Source organism: Convolutriloba macropyga, unplaced genomic scaffold (assembly GCF_964194025.1).
Source record: "Convolutriloba macropyga unplaced genomic scaffold, txConMacr16.3 SCAFFOLD_572, whole genome shotgun sequence".
NCBI classification, from domain to species: Eukaryota; Metazoa; Xenacoelomorpha; order Acoela; family Convolutidae; genus Convolutriloba; species Convolutriloba macropyga.
Genome location: NW_027453771.1, coordinates 80,462 through 100,100, shown reverse-complemented (window position 1 = coordinate 100,100; position 19,639 = coordinate 80,462). Strand labels below are relative to the sequence as shown.

Below are 19,639 nucleotides of genomic sequence, written 5' to 3'. Positions count from 1 at the left end.
AATTCACCACTAAATTAAACAAAAATCTTACAAAAATTCACTAATTTCACCGCTTAGTATGCGGGCGCTCTGCGGCAAAAATTTTTATCGCTATTCACCGCAATTCTTACATTATTTTCTCGACGAAATCTCGGCCCGGGTGAGTAGAACGACAAATTGCAAACGTGACTCCCTACTCAATAAACAAAAGAGCGGTAATATAAGTAGGATATAGTAAGCAGACAAGAATTTAGGGGGAAAAGTCGACAAGGAATTGATAACTAAATGAGACAAGTTAGCGTGTGATTTGAGTTTGAGCAGGTATTGAAATTACAAAACGCACCCTCTCCGACTCCGACAACCTGGTTTGTCAGTATCGATAATTGGTACATTTCTTTCGCAGCCTCCCACACAGTCGGAGGACCAGTCTGGTGTCTGTAATTCATGCTGATGTTGTAAATGCTCTTAGCGTATGTCATGTAGAAAAAAGGGAACTCGTGACCCGCTTCGAAGTGGAAATGTCCATTGTTGATCCAGTGTCCGTTTTGGATACCGTATGCCAGACTGCAATCCGGATTTGGCCTGAAAATTGAATTGTCTAAATATTAGGAACTGTACCCCCCCCCCCCCCCACAACCACCAACACCACCATCCAACTGCAGTCGAGGCCTCGAATTTATGAGAAGACTAAACAACTACAAAAGGAGTAGAGATATTGATTTTTACTAATTTATGGAGATCTAGCCAAAATTGAGAGTTAATCCTGGACAAGGTGAAAATAATAAATTAGAATTAGCCAAAGTTTATTTGTCTATTTGTTTATTTGGGATAGTTTCATGTCAAGTCCCACGGGCCGCTGAGGCATGACCATGGCCCGCGAGGCATGGCCAGACGCGCTAAATGGGCAGCTCTTTAATAGTAAAGTGGAGGTTTATTTCCGCAGGGGTTTATTTCCGCAGGGGTTTATTTCCGTGGGGGTTTATTTCCTATCCAAACTGAAGTGCGTTTTTTCCGTGGGGGTTTACTTCCGCAACCGATTTGTTCGTAAGTACAATTAGGTCGAGCAAATTTTAGGTGATTAAAAATAAGTCGATCCTATCTCTTTTGTGGTTACATGACAATATACCCAATGCCATTCTACCCAATGCCAAAATACCCAATGCCATTATACCCAATATGCCAATATACCCAATGCCAAAATACCCAATGCCAATATACCCAATCGTAATAATAACAATAATCACTTTGATGCTAACTTTGATAAAGAATGCTCATTTTAAGTTCAAAGGCGAAATGGTATGGCCTAATTGTGCTTTAAAGAAATGACGTCAACTTTTAGAACGCTTGCACACAAAAACATAAAAGAGAACAAACAACTTGACAATTGAAATGCCGCTTTTAGGTTAAACCGCCTTTTAGGTCAAACCGCCTTTTAGGTCAAACCGCCTTTTACGTCAAACCGCCTTTTAGGTCAAATCGCCTTTTAGGTTAAATTTGTTTAAACTTAACACATAAAAGATAACAGAAATATCACTGCAAACATCAAAGCGGAATTGGCGCGGCGGTTAATGCATGCAACAAAAAACACGGCGGAGGTTCGAATTCCGGCGATTAAAAAATTTTCACGAAAAATTAAAAGTTGACTTAATAAAAAAATTGGAAACTAAAAAACTGGGAAGAAGTCAGGAAAACCTGCCGATACCAGCTATGTGTGGTGTTGGGAGTGCATGGGGAGTGGAAGGTAGAAAAGTACCCCACACAGAAATTCTACTGTCAAATTATCAGCTCTCTAGCTCTTCTAGTTTTTGAGTAAAGTTTTTTTACAAAAAATTTATTCAATAACACCACCAAACGCACGAATAACAATTATAAAAGCTCAGGAATGTGTATAGTAAGCAAGTGAACGTAAATATGGGACAACATCATCAGTTTTAAAGTTTTTTGCAATATTTTTGACGTTTTCATTCAGAACTCTGTACTTCTTTCGGCTTTTGTTCTCCTTTCCGCTTAAGGCTTTAATAATATTGAATTTTTGGTTAGCGGCATCGAGTGATATCTTCTCCAGAAAAGTCCTAATGCAGGGATGGTTGCCTTGAAAAAGTGATGTAACCCCCAAATGCCAGCCTTCAACTGCATTTGTTGTTCTTGCTAAGCCTCCAGCTGCATCTTTGTTGTGGTTCCAGAGTGCCAAAGGGTATTGAGGTTCTCTATTGATACGGCCAATTTTTTCGCCTCGGATATACGTCCTCTGAAAGTAGGAAGTTAGGTCGTCTATCATCTGCAAATACTCTGTGTCTAATTTAGCAATTTCACAGACATCTTGTATTTCCTCAATTACAAGATCGAAAGAGGCCGATACCATTGGCTCAGGGACAAAACTGAGTGCAGGAATCATTCGCAAAGTCAATGCTAGTTCCGGGCCAATCTGAATATGAATGGTGTACAACTGGTAAAACTGAAGGGGAGATACTTTGAAAGTTCCGTCACAGAGCCAAAGCGCATTGTTTGTTTTCAAAGATTCTAGATTTTCGTGTGTTCCAAAAATCAGCATTCTCTCGTTGTCAGTTGTTCCCGTGTCGTAAAGGCAGAATTCTTTAAACTTGGCGGGCACTTCGAAATGTCTGTCTGTAATTGGCAGCTCCTGTAAGTTCTCGGATGCTTTTTGGCGGTTTAATGTCCGATTTATAGCAGATCTGGTTGGCAAAGACAGCTGCGTTGCAATATCGGACCCGATTGGTAACAGACTGCTGGCAATTATCATGTTATTTACTGGGTTCTGTTCCGTTCTCGCTGTCTCCTTCATTTGACCAATGATCTGTTTTGCTTGTACATGTCCCGGAACAATTTCGTGGTTGTGCTCGTTTTTCTTGGATAGTAATTGTTTTCCAGTGGTAATGGCCGTAACTTTACATTTATAAGAGCTCCATTTTGAGCATTTCCAATGCGTAGTAGTTTTTGTTTCTAACTTCTTTTGAAACTCATGTCCATCAAGGATTAAAGTTAATCGGTTCTGTTGGGACGTACCCCAAGCTATTTCGCTCATGTTTAGCGTCTATATTTGGCCAAGTTTAAAGACTAGAATAACGAGTCAAGTTTCTTTGAACAATTCAGTTTCTGTGATAATTTTGCGTCTTGTTTACTTAAATTGCGTCTAATTAGTTAATTTGAATTTAATGGTAGACTGGTACTCTAATTGTGGGATTATACCTTAATTTCAAGATTATAACTATTAAATTATAAATAGGGTAGTTTTGCATTGGGTATAATTTAATTGGGTATAATGGCATTGGGTAATTTGGCATTGGGTATTTTGGCATTGGGTATTTTGGCACATTGGGTATTTTGGAATTGGGTATTATGGCATTGGGTATTATGGTATTGGGTATATTGTCCTGACACCCTCTTTTGTACGCCATTTTTTGGACAATGAATCTTCATTCAGAACAAAATAAGACTGTGTTAGCCAGTCATCGCTAATAAAGAATTGTCTCGTTTTCATAAAAGTAATTTATAACCTTGAATAATTGAAAATCTGAATATCGTTTCTATTTCATAAAATATTTTAAATTTTAATCCATTTTATTAGTTTAAACAAATCATTGTAGAAAAAAAAATGTAGAATTCAAATTCAGCTAAGCTGGTTAGGGGCCTCTGAAATCCAACATGGTTCGAAAAATTACTATTAATTAGTGTGTTCGCAAGTTAACTCTCCAGCCACTTTAATAGCCTTAAAATCCTACCACACTGACTGAAATACAGAAAACGCGCATAAACTAAAAATATATTCATGTATATATATATATATATATATATATATATATATATATATATATGTATATATATATATATATATATATATATATATATATATATGTATATATATATATATATATATATATATATATATATATAAAGTCGCCTAGAGGGTTAACTTGCGAAAACACTAATTGAGAATTATTTTTCAAAACTTGTTGGAATTTAGAGGCTAAGGCCCCAAACAAACTTAGCTGAATTTGAATTGTACATCATGCTTGTTTCTTTAACTACAATGATTTGCTTAAACTATTAAAATGGATTGAAATTATAAATGTTTCATAAAATAAAATGATTTTAAATTTATTAATTATACAAGCAAAGTTTAAACAAAATATGTGTTTTTCTCAACAAAAGCAAAACAGTAGATAAAAAAAGCAGGCAAAAAGTAGTTAGAAACCAAGAAAAGCTTCAAACTAAAAGAACATGTGCCGATAATATACTCCAATTTGACCTCAGGGTGACAAATTTAGTAAAACAACCCTATATTATTAAAGGGTCTAGAAAATCAACCCCCACGGAAAATAACACCCACGGAAATAAACCCCCATTTTAAAATCGAATTTCGGTCGTTATAATATTTTCGGTTCTGATCGTTTCATATCAAGTCCCACGGGCCGCTAAGGCATGTCCCGCGAGGCATGGCCAAACGCGCTAAATGAGCAGCTCTTTTATTGTAAAATGGGGTTTATTTCCGTGGGGATTTATTGCCGTGGCTTTTTTTCCCGTGGGGGGTTTATTTCTTATCTAAAATGAAGGGTTTTTATCCGTGGAGGTTTTTTTCCGCAACCGATTATTAACCTAACCATAATAACCTCAAAACTTTTCTTAGAAAGAGAAGAAAACTATAAAATTTATATAAACAAACGGTTGGAAATATATACTAATTTGGTATAATTGAACAAGAACAAGACAATGTCAAGCAGCTGGACCCACTTAAGCTCAAACAGTTTTGAAATAGAAATGATTTTTTGAATTTTTATCCCATATAATATAATACAGAGAAATAGCTCTTAATTCCCATGAACACATGTGGTTTCTCCTTTTTTGTTTTATAGTCCACAGCATTTTTTGAAACACTTTACTTGCTCTTTGTCTTAACCCTTTTATTGATTTGTCTTAAAATTTGTTGAATTACAACTTTCATTTTATGAAAGTTTTATGATTACAACTTTTCATAGACGCCATAATATGAAGTTGTAATGTTATTACTTCTTAAATTTTGGGGTCAACCCGGGTTGATCTATCTTTGTTTTCTGTGTTGTTCTTCCAAGGATTGTATGGGACGTTTTTTGCCCCGCACGCACAGACTCTCAAGGGCCCACTTGTTTTTATTACATATAAGAAATTGGTTAGAGAAATTCAGAAACTTTAGTAGAAATTAATTTGCTTTCATATTTTGTGCACCAGTTTTTTATTGGCAACATTGGGTAGTATTTTCGCGCTGCAGTTATAATCTGATGCATACATTGTATTTTGAAAAAAGTGGTGGTTGAATTTGATTAAAGATTTCAAATTTCTTAACCTAATTAAGTAAGTGTTTTTTATTAATAATCGAGAATTGTTGATTTACAAAAAAAGAGTATTTTGAAACGACGTTTGATTGATGGGAACAAACCAAGTTAAAGTTAAGAACTGCACGTTTCAGTTTCCTTTTGCTTCATCCAAGAGATTTCGAAGAACTTGATTTAATGTTGATCCAACCCAGGTTGAGGTGCCATCCGGAAGTGACCTCTGATCAGACCGTGCCAGACGAAAGTAACCTCTGATCAGACCATCCCAGACCAAAGTACCCTCTGATCAGACTGAAGTGCGCTCGAAACACCATGTGCGCTCTAAGTGCGCTCGAAACGCTCTCTGATCAGACCTTTCCAGACGGAAAGGACCTCTGATCAGAACAAAGTCAGACCATTGTCCTGACGATTGTGCGACCATGGCCCAGACAAAACCCAGACCATCGTCCAGACGATTGTGCGCTGAAAATCACTTCTGATCAGACTAATGTGCGCTCAAAAGTCACTTCTGATCAGACTATTGTGCGCTCAAAATCACCTAACCGCACGAAGTTTGTTATAATATATTCATTTCATACAAAATGATGTTTGCATTGTTACATTCATCCAAAGAAAAGACCATTCTAAAAGTTATAATGCTAACGAAAAGAAAGCCCAACTGATGGAAAAAAAATTATTTAGTATACATTAGTGCATATTTCGAACTCAATGTATGAATTTAGACAGCTTTCCATATAAAACATCATATTCTACAGTTAAGCAAAATTTCCTGGTAAGGGGACTGGCATGTTCTATCAGCTTTACCCTTTTGTTTCTGATCAAAGACATCAGACTCTAGATGTGTCTCTGATCAAAATGCTGCTTTTTGTTGCCTCTTGGCAGAGCCAACATCTCTTGTTAAAAAAAAACGAAAAATCTCTCATCAGACCATTACCATCCTGAAGTGACCTCTTATCTTACCATCCCCAGACCGAAGTGCCCTCTGATCATACCATCCCCAGAACGAAGTGACCTCTGATCATACCATCCCCAGAACGAAGTGACCTCTGATCATACCATCCCCAGACCGAAGTGACCTCTGATCATACCATCCCCAGACCGAAGTAACCTCTGATCATACCATCCCCAGACCGAAGTGACCTCTGATCATACCATCCCCAGACCGAAGTAACCTCTGATCATACCATCCCCAGACCGAAGTGACCTCTGATCATACCATCCCCAGACCGAAGTGACCTCTGATCATACCATCCCCAGACCGAAGTAACCTCTGATCATACCATTCCCAGACCGAACTGACCTCTGATCATACTATTGTGCGCTCGAACCAAATCCCAGACCCTGTAATTTTGATCTGGGAACACACCGTGTGCGTTGGACTTGGTCTGATCAGAGGTCACTTCCGGATGGCACCTCAACCTGGGAAATAGACCATAATCTCACTTTTTTCTTCCTCGCTCAATTACAATGAAATTTGACAAATCTCGCATGTTCCTTGTGACAATGATGTCCAAGTCGAGATAGAAACCTCCATATTTGTAAGTTATGGCCATTCTCCCGACGTCACTGTAGTGAGTGACACTGTGGTTGACAACCTTGTCAAGTTCCTCTGTCATGCCCTCTGCTGGTGTGTTCCTGTTTAATAAAAGCATTCAACCGCCAAAAAATAAACTCAAGGAACCTAGATTGTTGAAGGATTTAGGCAAGCTGCTATTTTGTCCTCTGAAGCGATTAACAATATTTAAAAAAGAAGATACAACTATAAAAATCTTAACAGAATTAAAGCATTGAGGTCATCCAAAGAAGGAAACCAAACGTATACCTTGTTTTTTTAAAAATTAAAAAATAGGTACCGTTTTACATTTTTGTCTTTATAAAGTTCGACTCAGTAGATCAGTGTTTCTGCGAGTCAATTTCTGTATTGCGGATTTTGCTTCTGAAAGTCACCACTCAAAGACAAAGTAAAATTTTTGGGGACAAAATTTTCACTGTATGTAGCTTTACAATTACTATAACACATCCCGTGCCGAACCCCCAGAGCCTATCAGACCTGAGATTTTACAGAGGACAAATATTGGCAGAGAGATGCCAAGCATGGTTTTTCCCGGTTTGAGGTGAAATTTAGCGGTGAAATTACATAAAATAACCGCTACGAAAAAAGTGTCCAAATTATATAAGATAGGTGGTGAATGCGGTTAAATTACATAAATTCACCGCTCAATTTAGTGGCGAACTTACGTAAATTTACCGCTTAGAAAAAATTGTTAAAATTGTGTGAGATTAGCAAAGAATGTGGTGAAATTAATGGGGAGAAAAGGAGGAATTGTTAGATTTACCCTCCCACTAAAACTACCCCTTAATCTTACATCTTTTTGACACTTTTTTCTAAGTGGTGAATTTACGTAATTTCACCACTAGAGTAAGCAGTGAACTTACAAAAATCACCACATTTCACCGCTAAAATATGTAATTTCACCGCTAAAAATCGCAAATCTTACAAAAATTCACAGCGTATGTTTTACAGAAAGTAGAGTGAATTTTATTTATATTCAAAACAAAAAATGCTAGCAGTTAGTGAGAGATGGCGCAGTGGAAGACGAGTGGACGACATAAGGGAGGTGAGAGGTTTGAACCCTTGTAAGGGAGATGAAATTACAAATTTTAGCGGTGATTTGTGGTGAATTTTTGTAAGATCACCGCTTACTCTAGCGGTGAACTTACATAATTTCACCGCATTTACCGCATTCACCGCATTTCACCGCAAAATTATGTAAGAAAATTGCGGTGAAAAAACGAAATTTTCACCGCTTATATTACATATTTTTCCAATTTTTTCTCGACCCGGGTTTCTGGGCAGAGCAGAACTCAAGTCTTCTGTTTCTCTGAGCAGATTTAAGATTGACATAATCAAGATAGAACATTTTTCATTTGAATGAGGGCAATTTTTGACAAATTTTGCACTCGTTAACAAAGTATCTGTTATCTTCAAGCTTTTATTAAGACCACATGTAATTGAAAGGCAACATTTGGCTTATAATTGATCGAAATAGATCGAAAAGATTTAAAAACTGTTTTCAGTAATTCTGAGTTGAAAGTCTTCCTGAAAGTTTTAATGGTTTTAAATTATCAATATCTGGTTTTCATAACTATCAAAGACATAAAATTTACGAATTTAATAATCGGATAGGACTTTTAAAGGTATATGGAACATTTAGCGTAAAAGATTTTTTTATTATTTAAAACAATTTGCGTGAAAATTTTTGTATGGGAATAATTTTTTCCTTTTGCAAAAACCTGATTTATTTTAAATGGGAATTCTTGAGGAAAACTTTTTTGAGTGCGAGAGGTTAGTGACACTAATGTAAGCCGAGTTTTCTACCAATTAAACGCAGTAAACCTAAATTGCAGTGGAAACTTATTTTTAGTCCTGTTTGGCTGTTATTTTATTCAATGGTTGGCTCAATGAAAAAACTGATAGTTAGCTGAGCCAGCTATGTTTTGCTTGACATAGAATTTTACGTTCTAATTTAATTGATGAGCTGGATTGAGCCTAATGATTTTCTTTTTCTATTCACGCATTCAAATTATCAACATTTATACTTTAAAGCAAATGTATTGAAACAAAAAGAAAAACACAAAAGTTGTAGCTGTATTAGGCAAGTAGGCAAGGACATTTTTAAAAGGAGGCATAGATTGTTGACGTATTGTTTTGCCATAGGGTTTACCATAGGGTTAGTGGAATACATCAGTCCTGGTACAAAATAGAAGTTGATGTCGAAAATTCACAAATTTTTTTAAATCGCCAGCAAAGACCATAGCAGTGCTGATTCCAAAAAAATGAAAAATGTTTTATCCTCAATTGGATTGGAAAATTTTTACCTTTACGTCTCAGATCTTTCAGTAAAGAGGTGTAGCTAAATCAAACGCACACTGCTAAACAATAGACCTGTGGCCGATATTTGTATCTATTTTCAAAACAATGGCTTGCTAAGCAACATAACTCTTTCATGGAAACTGTAATAAACTAACGTTAATAGCTTGATTTAAATAACAAGAGCTTGAATATTTGTTTTTCCTTTCCAATTCTAAATTTGAGAAATCGATATTTGATCTAATCTGTTTCTAATCTGGCGGATCTTTTCCGGTTGCGCCCGTCCCCCAGCTTAGTGGGTGCATATTATTTGTACCCCCCAGACACACGTGCCATATTTTACTTGGTGATTTACTATGTAATGGCACGTACTCTGTAACTGGAGGGTGCATGAAGTTCTGGGGGGGGGGGGCTCAGACGGAAAAGGTCCGAAAGTTCTAAAGAATTATCTGTCTGTTGACATAAAAGCACTAAAAGGAGGTATATGATAAAATTTCGGGTCTTTCCCATCATAGCCCCCCAGCTTAGTGGTCAGATATCCTATAGCCCCCCTAATCATGGTAATTATACCATAATGGGGGGCTATTACTTCATGGGGGGCTATGGGAAAGACCCTAAACCTCAGCCCAAGATCCTCAGTTGATAAAGTAATGTCTAAATCTATTATGTAAAACTTCTATCAATTTTTGTAAGTTAATCAATTCTTTCAGGTGTATGGCATACTTCAGATGGTGGAATTTCTTTTAGCAGTTTTCTCAATAAAAACTTCAGCATGCAAACTTCAATTCATTCCTCTTTTCTTTTGAGTGAGTTAATATTAAACTACTTTACATTAATTTCAAAATTATCCTATAAAATTATTACATTGTTTCACATTCTCAAAAGACTAGGAAATTCACAACATTTCAATCCAATAAGAATAAAGAATATAAATGTACTATTTCGATGGTGCAATTTGTATAAAAGTGTGTCTCTTTAATTTGAGAACCACGTCACTACCTATTGATTTTTCAACTAAACCGTGCAGTATTAAATTAGTTTGCTGATTCAATTTTATAAAGCTTTTTGTTTTTAATTTTTTTTTCATTTTTCTGTTCTCTTCCGCTAATCTCATATTGATTTCCTGCAAATTACTGGTGATTTGTTTGCAGATTAGTGACAGAGTTGATCTGGGTTCCATTGGCGCATTCACTTCTGTAGGTTTGTTGAAAATCTGACTCAGATGATCTTCATGAATGACAATATTTTTCTGTAGTAGCTTCGATTGTGGGTGAAGACGCAAATACTGATACTCATTTACTGAGACCACAAGTATAGCCTTTGGTTGAATCTTTTTGTCGCCAACTAGAGCCTTCTTGATAAGATCGTAGTGTGCTCTGTACTTATGAAGTAAGTAAGAGAGTCCAGTATGTAGTGTTAACGAGATCAAAAACGAAACCATTCCAAGTCCAATTTATACTTTTCCAGGTGCGTGACGAGCTGAATTCATTCCGTAGACTGGGCCTAATGGTCTTCATTCCGAGAATTTTAAGTAGAGAGATCTCATCAAGTTTGTTAATCGATTTTCTGTGATATTCAGGGATGGATGCCATCTGCAATTGAACTTGTTCAATTATCTGCTGTCTTGCTTCAGTCATTGTTGATATATGAGGCAATTCAGACAAGTCTGGTAGCTTGTTAAAGAGGTGTTTTAATGGATCGCCCAACTCAATTTTTACAGCTGTTTCATTATGACAAGAAAAAATGTCTGCTCGAATTTCTAAGAAGCTAGTTGAGACCTTTGTTCCGCATTTCATTTCAATTAAGCATACTTGACAAGCTGGCATTTTGTTTTTGTTTAAGTGATCCCTTTTTGTCAAATTCGTTAGAAACATATCAAAATTTTTGGATGCCGATGTAATGAGCCATCTGCCATTTCCTAAGGTTTTCGCCTTTTCCGTGAGTGGCAGCTTAACTGTTAAAATTTTACAATTCTATAGAATTATCTGTCTGTAGACATTAAAAGCACTAAAAGAAGGTATATGATAAAATTTTGGGTCTTTCCGATAATAGCCCCCCCCCCCCCCCCCAGCTTAGTGGTCAGATAACCTATAGCCCCCCGATGATGGTAATTATAATTTCATGGGGGGGGGGGGGGCGAAAATGGGATAGACCCAAAATTTCTCCACGAGATTGAGAAGGATTCGAAGAGTAATACTTTAAACAGAAGTGTAGCTGGCGAAAAGTCGAAAACGCACTTTGCCCAATTTCACTTCATCAACTACGCTATTTATAAAGTTTCTCTGCTTAAATTTTTCTGCCCGAAAAGATATAAGAGTGTTAACTTAATCCCCCCCCCCCCAGCTTAATGAACCTCTTATGACCCCCAGGCGCACGTGATATTTTTTTTTACTTAGATAGTAACGTGCTATATAACATTTATTTGTAACTGGGGGTAATAAAAAACACTGAGGGGAGGCGAACCAGAATAGATCCAATTCATCCAAGTTTATGCCCCCAATGCGGTATGCACACCCCCCAATGCACACCCCAATGCGGTATGATAGTAAATCATTATCTAAAAATAATTTGGCGCGTGCGTCGTGAGGGGGGGGAGGGGGGAGGACATACTAAGCTGGGGGCACAAACAGAAAAGATCCGAGAGTTGTTTACCTGAATAACTCAGCAAAATCTATGGAGTAAAATTCAACATTGGGATAACTGTAATACAAATCACAAAGACTTCTGCTTTTTGATAAATCTAAGTAACTGCTTTTCAAAATAACTTTAGAAATCAAACAAGAGCTAATAGCGGCCGATTCAACCGAACATGCTTGTCTGCCTTTCAAATAAGGCCTTCCAGAAGTTTCTAGAAAAAACAGCTGGAATTTTTCAGAGTGTCTGTGATTAAAAACGGGAAGAGTTACGTTGACCTTGCAACCTTTCGAACTTGCGTTGAAAAAGGAATAGTGAATTGTTCGCTTTAATGGGCACGGTTTTACTACTCCAATAGAATCGTAATTATGAAGATTATTAATCGAAGATTGTTTCCATAATAAGAACGTTTGGGGTCCTTTTAAACCTTGCCAAGATAACACAGGCAAGTTTGTTAGTAACTGGCATGTTAAAAATATTAGAATTAACAACACGGTTGATTGCAATCCGCCACTAAAGCAGCGAAATTTTGGTCTTCTAAGCATCCGGTAAATTAAAATAAATAATAACTTAAAATTTACGATAACTCAAGATATTTTATCTAAACAAAAAATCACCCGGAGCTAACCGAAGAAGCTTTTCAGCCCTGAATCAGTACAATTAGCATCATGATTTTTTTGAAGATCATTTTATGTACCTGTCACTTTCAGTTATTTACCGTCTGTATTTTCTCAACCGAATGCGTCATATATATGCAATTATTTTTTTGCACATTTTTTCACGCCTAATGTATGTTACAGCTACATGTACTTGCAACAGACTGCTTTGAATATGCATATAACTAGAGCCAGTCATCATAAGTAGATTTTGATCTGACCAGGCTTAATTACAAAACTAATTAATTTGAGCTCGAACAAATTCGATCTGCAAACGCAAGATAATTGCTCGTAATTGTTCTCGCTCTACTATAAACCAACTACAAGACTTCACTATCTCTTTCATCTCTATAATTCTTTTTCATTGACATGAATTAATTATTAGATGAAGCAAATTAATAAGGAAAATGTTAGGAATAAAATAATACTTCTAATTAGTTTTAACAGTCTCATTAGTTTTAGTCACTTCTGTTTATACACAGTTCTCTGTTCCTTTCATCCGTTCTTTTCATTTAGCTAGAACTGCACTTCAAGCTTGCTTTAAATTGGCAAATATTGTCATTTTCAGCTTGCAGCGCTACCTGCGGGGTCAGTAAATAAGGTGGCCAACTTCACAAATCCTGGGCATATCGCGCCCACAGGGAAAAGCGGGAAAAGAGAGTCCATAGACGGGATGGATCCGTACAAAAGTATTGTCCCCAAAAAAGTTCACCAGAGTATCAGACTTAGTAATCTCAAATAAAATTGAAACAGCAGCACCAGTGGTTCAACAAACACTAATTTTTGAATGCATTATAGAACAAAATAGAACTGATAGAACATTGATAGAACATTGATGGCTGCAAACAGCTTGATGGCTGAAGACAACTCTTAGTTGGTAAAAATAGAACAGTTTGGGGAAATAACTAAAGTCAATTAGTTAAACTAGCTGAACACATAGTGCTATTCAATCAATTATCTTTTTAGAGTTCTCTCAATAACGAAAAAAATTTCCGCCATGTGGCAGTTACACTCCCCATGCTTGTCAAAATGAAAACGATAAGCGTCACTGAAGTCTTCGCGCCTTATGATATGGGTGGTGCCTTTCAATTGACAACCTAGAATATTGCGAGGATACGTTTTGATCTTCGAAACCAATTGGGGTAGAAGGTCTTTCCATCGCATATGTCCGGCAAACTTGACCTCCGTCGGTCATATGACATCGCGTAAATCAAAATATTTTTCACAAATATATGAAAGTGACTTTGATTTTGCGCCGTTATCACTGAAAATAACAAACACATGCGTGCCTTCAGAAGCCATTTTCGTGAGCCCAGTCAAATGATCGCATCTAAAACCACCTTCACTGTTATATGTTGGGCTATCAAAATTGAATAAAATATGTTTACTGATAAAATACTCTATGATCAAAGTTATGATAAATTGGTTTAACTATATTGCTGCAAGAGCTCGTCATTCTTTAGATAGATTTGTGAGTCCCGCAGATTGGAATCTCTTTATTAGGACCTCCATTTATAGAAAAAAGATTACTTAAAAGGGAACAAAAAAGTTACTAATGCCATAAAAAAAATTGGACAAACAATTTAAAATTAGTTTTTCTTCATTTTTTGACTAAGGAAAAAGCAATTGTGTTAGGCCAAAGCTAAATTCAACGCCAAACTTTGAAAGATATACGCATTGGAACGCTAAAGTACGGGAAGTTTATGTCACAGCCTCTATCTGTCAGTATTATAGCTATCAAATTCACAATTTGATATAGCGTATTTTCTCAATTAATTTACTTTCACAAAACGACGGAAACACAGAAATTTTGAACTTTTCCTCGCGTGACAGAAGTGAAAGATTTTGAGCCCATAATTTGGACACTCGCCAACGGCAGAATAGCACATGATTTACAATCATGCCTTTTTCCACGCACGCTGGGAATATGCTGCATTCGTTTGGTTATATCTTCTAGTGCTATAACCCTGGTTATGTTGTTATTACAACTTCCTGACTGGTTAGTGGGAACATATTCGTATAAATTGCTGCAACGACTATGTGTGTATAAGTTCAAGTAGCTCGAAATTGATCCAGCCCCTCAGTGGACCCTCTTTTCCAACTTTTCCCGTGTGGGCTCGGAAGGCCCGGGGTAAGTGAAGTTGGCGACCTTCTTCACTGACCCCGCAGGTAGCGCTGCAAGTTGGAAATTACAATCTTTCAGCTTGGTTGAAATAAATAGCGTAGAGAACACTGATTTCTGTTGTTATTTACAGGATTGTATGGGGGTGAAAGAAAAGAGGTGGGGATGGGCGGGTGGGAGAGGATGGGTAGGTGAGCATGGTCGTGTGGGGGGTTGAGTATAGAAATTTGAGTTCAAAGGTATATATATTAGGCGTTCGGGTGCGATTTCGGCGGTCCGAGACAATTATTTCTGATAAACGGAGGCGGCCATTTTGATATCCTGCAGTCATGAAAGATTTTCGAACATTTCCAACATGTTTGCACTGTAATGTTTAATGAACATCATGTGGAATTTGGTGGGTATGTAATTAGCTCTGGTCAGAGAGCATACATAATGATGTTACTGATGTGCAAACAGGCAGCACTCGCGTTTTAAACTGCACAGTCTGAGGATCCCTATGTTTCAGTAATGCTTACAATTGTTATTCAATGTTACAGCCCTGGAACGCTCTGAGGCAAAAGTACGGTCAGTAATTCAGTAATCATTCATTTTATTAAAAAAGTTTTTTTAAGGCTGTCTTTCAAGAATTTAACAAAAACTTTTCTTTGATATTTTGCAAAGGATGTCAGTTGAAGATAATTCCCAGCAAAGGTTCTTGATACGATCGTATTGTATTACGAAGTCGAGGAGATTAATGAAAACTTTTAAGGAAATGGTCTAAGTAACGTTTCTAATAAAATCTAAGTTTTCAAAAACTTTACCTTGAACTTGAAACCCGAGTTGTGCTGATATTTTGTACAACATTCTATAAATATTAACAACATATAGAAACCACAAAGAATTTCTAATGACCATTGCTTGGTAAGAAAAATCTATAGAGATCATATATCGGGAGTCACTGTTATTAAGTTTTTCTCATAACCAGGGACGACGTATACAACAAGAAGACTAGTTCAAATCTCTGCATGACACGGAAAAATCCAACACAGCAATTTTACCAGGTGAAGATTCTTCAAATGAGGTTTAAATTATTCACAAATTAATTGGACAACGCTCATTTTTGAGACCCTCACGGCAAAACAATTAAATTTTAGCTGTACATTTGAAACCGAAAAATTCACCAAGATCAGTGTTCACAGCACGCGTAAAACAAAGCTTTTTCGGTAGTTTTGAAATAACAACAAACAATCAGAAGCATATTTTTAATATTTGGGTAAACATGAAACTTATTATTGTTTGAGCCAAAAACTACCAAAGAGAAACTACAAGACAAAAGAAACGAGATATGCAAGTAGTTATTTAGTCGTGACAACTGTCTCAAATAAAAAAAAACTGCCTCAAAATGTCATGAATGCAAAGTTGGAAAAAACAGTATCCTCCTGCATTACAATGTCTTATTTCAACATGAAAAAATTGCACAAAAAATCATGAATACAGAAATTTAAAAAAATGTGCATTTCTGTATTTTCCAACCTTTCAAAAAATTAACCAACGTTGTAAATCTCCAACATTGTAATAAAGAGATGTCTATCAAGTTCATAAACAGAAAAATTTACAGCAGGACGATAAATAGAAACAAAAAGCTCACCTAAAAAAAATAAAAACCAAAAAAAACTACTATATTATTTTTTTCATGTTATTTTGCCTAAAAATGTTGTTAGATAAAAAAGTTCAATTTTGCAGAGCTCTACATCGCTTCCTTTGCGCATGATAATGATGTTGATTGAAAATATTTTCTTTATTGTTATAAAAACTTTGATTGCTAAAACAAGAAGAAAAAAGGCTTCGGATTGAAGTAAAAATGGCCAAAAATCGATTTTAAATTTTTTTTGATACAATTCATTCAGTGAAATTACAACCAGTTGATTACTTAACATGGCTGCACAGGCTTCTTAACAAAAACAATATTTCATTGTGTAAAGCAAAAAATGTGTTCAAATTTTTTTCGTACAAAATTGTGCCCTTAAATGTACAATGCAAAGATTTTTTTTGGCAAAGCAAATCTCTATAATGAAGAGATGTCAATTATTTCTTCATAATTCCTTTAAACTGGTTTTGGGGTAGTTTAGTGTTTTTCAAAAATAAATACGACAACTCTATGATGCCAATACTTTCTTTGTTCTATGTGTCTTCTTCATAATCATAATTGATCACATGTTTATATTTGAACATCAACCAATCTTAAACTTTTTTTCGTGAACTGTTAGTCAATCTTAGTATTCACAGCAAATCGTTTTTACTACTACAGCCAAAATTAAAATGGTTAGCGTTTTTGTCTTCCACATATTAGTTTTAAAACTTCAATGCCACGAGATTTTGTTATTTTTTTTTAAGTTTCTTGGTACTTTTTCTTATTTCTGGATCTTTTTGGAAATCTTGTCTTTTTATCCTATTACTGGTGGTTCCCATTAGTTTAGGGAAGACGTTCAATGGACCATAAATAAAGTTTTCAGAGAAGAGCTTACGATTTAAATGGCTTCGACAGTTTCTTCTGCCACTTTTCTACTGAAGTTTTGGTTTTTGCCTTCCTTTGTTGTTGATTTCATAATCAATAACTTGTTGTAAGTTCCTAGTGATGAAATATGACTGGCAGACAATCATGTTGTCCCATTGAGGCATAAATTAGAGTATTTACTAGCTTCCGTTGAAAGCTAATGTATTTAAAGGCGTTGATAAAACGAGTTTTCTAACGAGTGGTTCTAATGTATTTGTTCATATTGCTGATTTTTTGAAGTTAAAATGATAAAAAGAGAAATTCCATTGCTCTTAAAAATCAATTGAAAATAGAAAGAATTTTTATTGAAAAGACCAATTTTCCACGCCTTCGACACTTTTATCGATCAATTTTTTTCGTGAAGTTGCGGTTTTTGCCTGCTTTTGTTTATTAGGTAGCCGTAACTTGCTGATAAGTCTCATAAGCTTGTATTTGAGGATTGAATGAATGATGTTACCGGAAGCAGTCAGTTTGTAGCAAATAGTCTTAAAGTTTTTGATGAACATTTCGAAATACTTTTCAAACTCTTCAGTTTTCGTTGTTCTTTTCGTCAAATTGTAAATTATTTTCTTCAATGAGAGTTCCCATCCAATTTCTTGTATTTCCAAAAATAGCATTATTAATATTATTTAATATTAATTATATAACTTTTTTCAGAAACTCTATAGAAGTTGTGTTTTGTCAATAACCTTATGGTTTGCTCGTTTTTGTTTGTCTTTGGGGCTTTATCTTGCTTTGTACTTTGAAATTAATTACCTTTTTTTGTTACATTGATGTGACAAGGAGGCTCGTTAATTTTTGTTCGCATATGAAGTTCCATTCCAAGATCATCTACTTTTTTGACTTAATTGTCAACCAAAAGAAGAGATAATAAAAAATAGACGTTTAATCTTAAAAAAATTTGTTCACACCCAAACTATTAATAGAATTACAAAATGCTTTGCCTCATTATATCGCTAATAAAATCTTTCATTAAAACGAATACGAGAAAACAAAACAAAAAAAAACAAACAAAAAAGGAAAAACAATTTTTTCACGGCAAAAACTCATTTTCTAAACATAAAAGCACCTAGTAACAACGTCAAAATGCAATGAGATATTCCCTGATGTGCCCAAAAATTATTCTTTTAAATTTATGCAGCAGATTGGGCCTTGAAAAAAAATAAGGCGAAATTCAAAAAACAATCAACCGTGCTCTACCAAATGATTTCAAACGTCTTAAAAATCATTAGATTTAAAAAAAAACAATTGTTGATAAATCTACTAAATGTCAAATCGCAACTTAATTTCATCAAAGAGAGGTCCCATCTAATTTCTTGTATTTCAAAAAATAGCATATCTACTGATATTATTTGTCACTGATGTTTTATTTGTTGGAAAATTTGAGTTTTCAAAAACGTTTATTGAGTGGCCGATTTTTGTGTTTCTTTTTCTCTTCTTTCAGATCAATCGCGTAATAACAGATCCCAATTAATTTCAAATGTGGCCCACGTAAAATTGTTTAATCTCTCAGCATAAACCCTTCAACTTATTTAGTAGAAACATCAATTATATTAAAAATGCATAATAATCAGATAATAGCTAATGATAATAATAGCAGCAATAGTTTGCGTTTTCGCAAATTGTTTGTAGTTTTTGGAGTTTATCTTTAGTTCGTTTCTATGGTTTTAGTTTAACCAAAGACAGGTCCTCTGGTTTTGTAATGATTTTAGTATTTTATCAAGTATTATTTTGTTACAAGATAATCATTTTTAAGACTTTTGAAATTTCTTGGTTTGAAAAACATCACTTTTTGAATTTCGCCTCATTGTTCGTTCTCTTTGTCGACTTGTTACCTAGTCTCTTTATGAAAATTTTCTGTCTGCTGTTTAGTTCGGAAAAAGTAAATTCGTGCAGTTACGGTTTTTTCTGATTGTATTTTGACGTTGTTTACGAGCTGCTTTTACATATTAGGTTTTTGCAGTTAATTTTATTGAGTTTTGCTTATTTTGTTTGTTTTATTCCCGTAGTATATTTTGGCAGATCTTGAGAGCGCTGTAATGAGGCATGGCATTATTTAAATCAATTAGTAGTTTGGATGTGTAACGTTTTTTTTAACAACTCAAACATCTGTTTCTGTTATTTGGTTGACAATTAAGTCAGAAATGTTGATGTGCTCGGGTCGTAACATCATGTGCAAGCGCATATTATCGAGCCTCCTTGTTTCATTTCATAGCTTTTTGCAGAAACTCTATGGAACTTTTAGTTTATCAATAATATTATGGTTTGTTCGTTTTCGCTTGTCTTTGGGGCTTTATGTTGCATTGTACTTTGAAATTATTTACCGTTATTTTTCTTGTTACATTGTTGTGACAAGGAGGCTCGTTTATTTTTGTTCGCATATGAAGTTTTGATCCAAGATCATCTACATTTTTGAATTATTTGTCAACCAAAAGAAGAGATAATCAGAAATATACGTTTAAGTTTAAAAAATTGTTTCACACCCAAACTATTAATAGAATTACAAAATGCTTT

The 19,639-nt window shown here is 35.3% G+C and overlaps 1 protein-coding gene across 6 annotated transcripts in view; it reads right to left on the bottom strand.

The window, feature by feature from the left end:
* Positions 1-233: 233 nt before the first annotated feature.
* Positions 234-19,639, bottom strand: part of LOC142358537 (uncharacterized) — a 42,620-nt gene continuing 23,214 nt past the window's right edge. For 2 of the 6 annotated variants that reach the window (XM_075409934.1, XM_075409935.1), the window contains exons 2-4: positions 11,830-12,025; positions 6,750-6,941; positions 234-561 (exon numbers count right to left, since the gene is read on the bottom strand). In XM_075409934.1, the coding sequence (XP_075266049.1) occupies positions 261-561; positions 6,750-6,922 (474 nt within the window). In that variant the 5' untranslated portion in view covers positions 6,923-6,941; positions 11,830-12,025 and the 3' untranslated portion in view covers positions 234-260. Of the gene's footprint in view, positions 562-6,749; positions 6,942-11,829; positions 12,614-19,639 lie in introns of those variants that run through there. The other 4 variants (XM_075409931.1, XM_075409929.1, XM_075409932.1 and 1 more) reach the window with 4 other exon arrangements.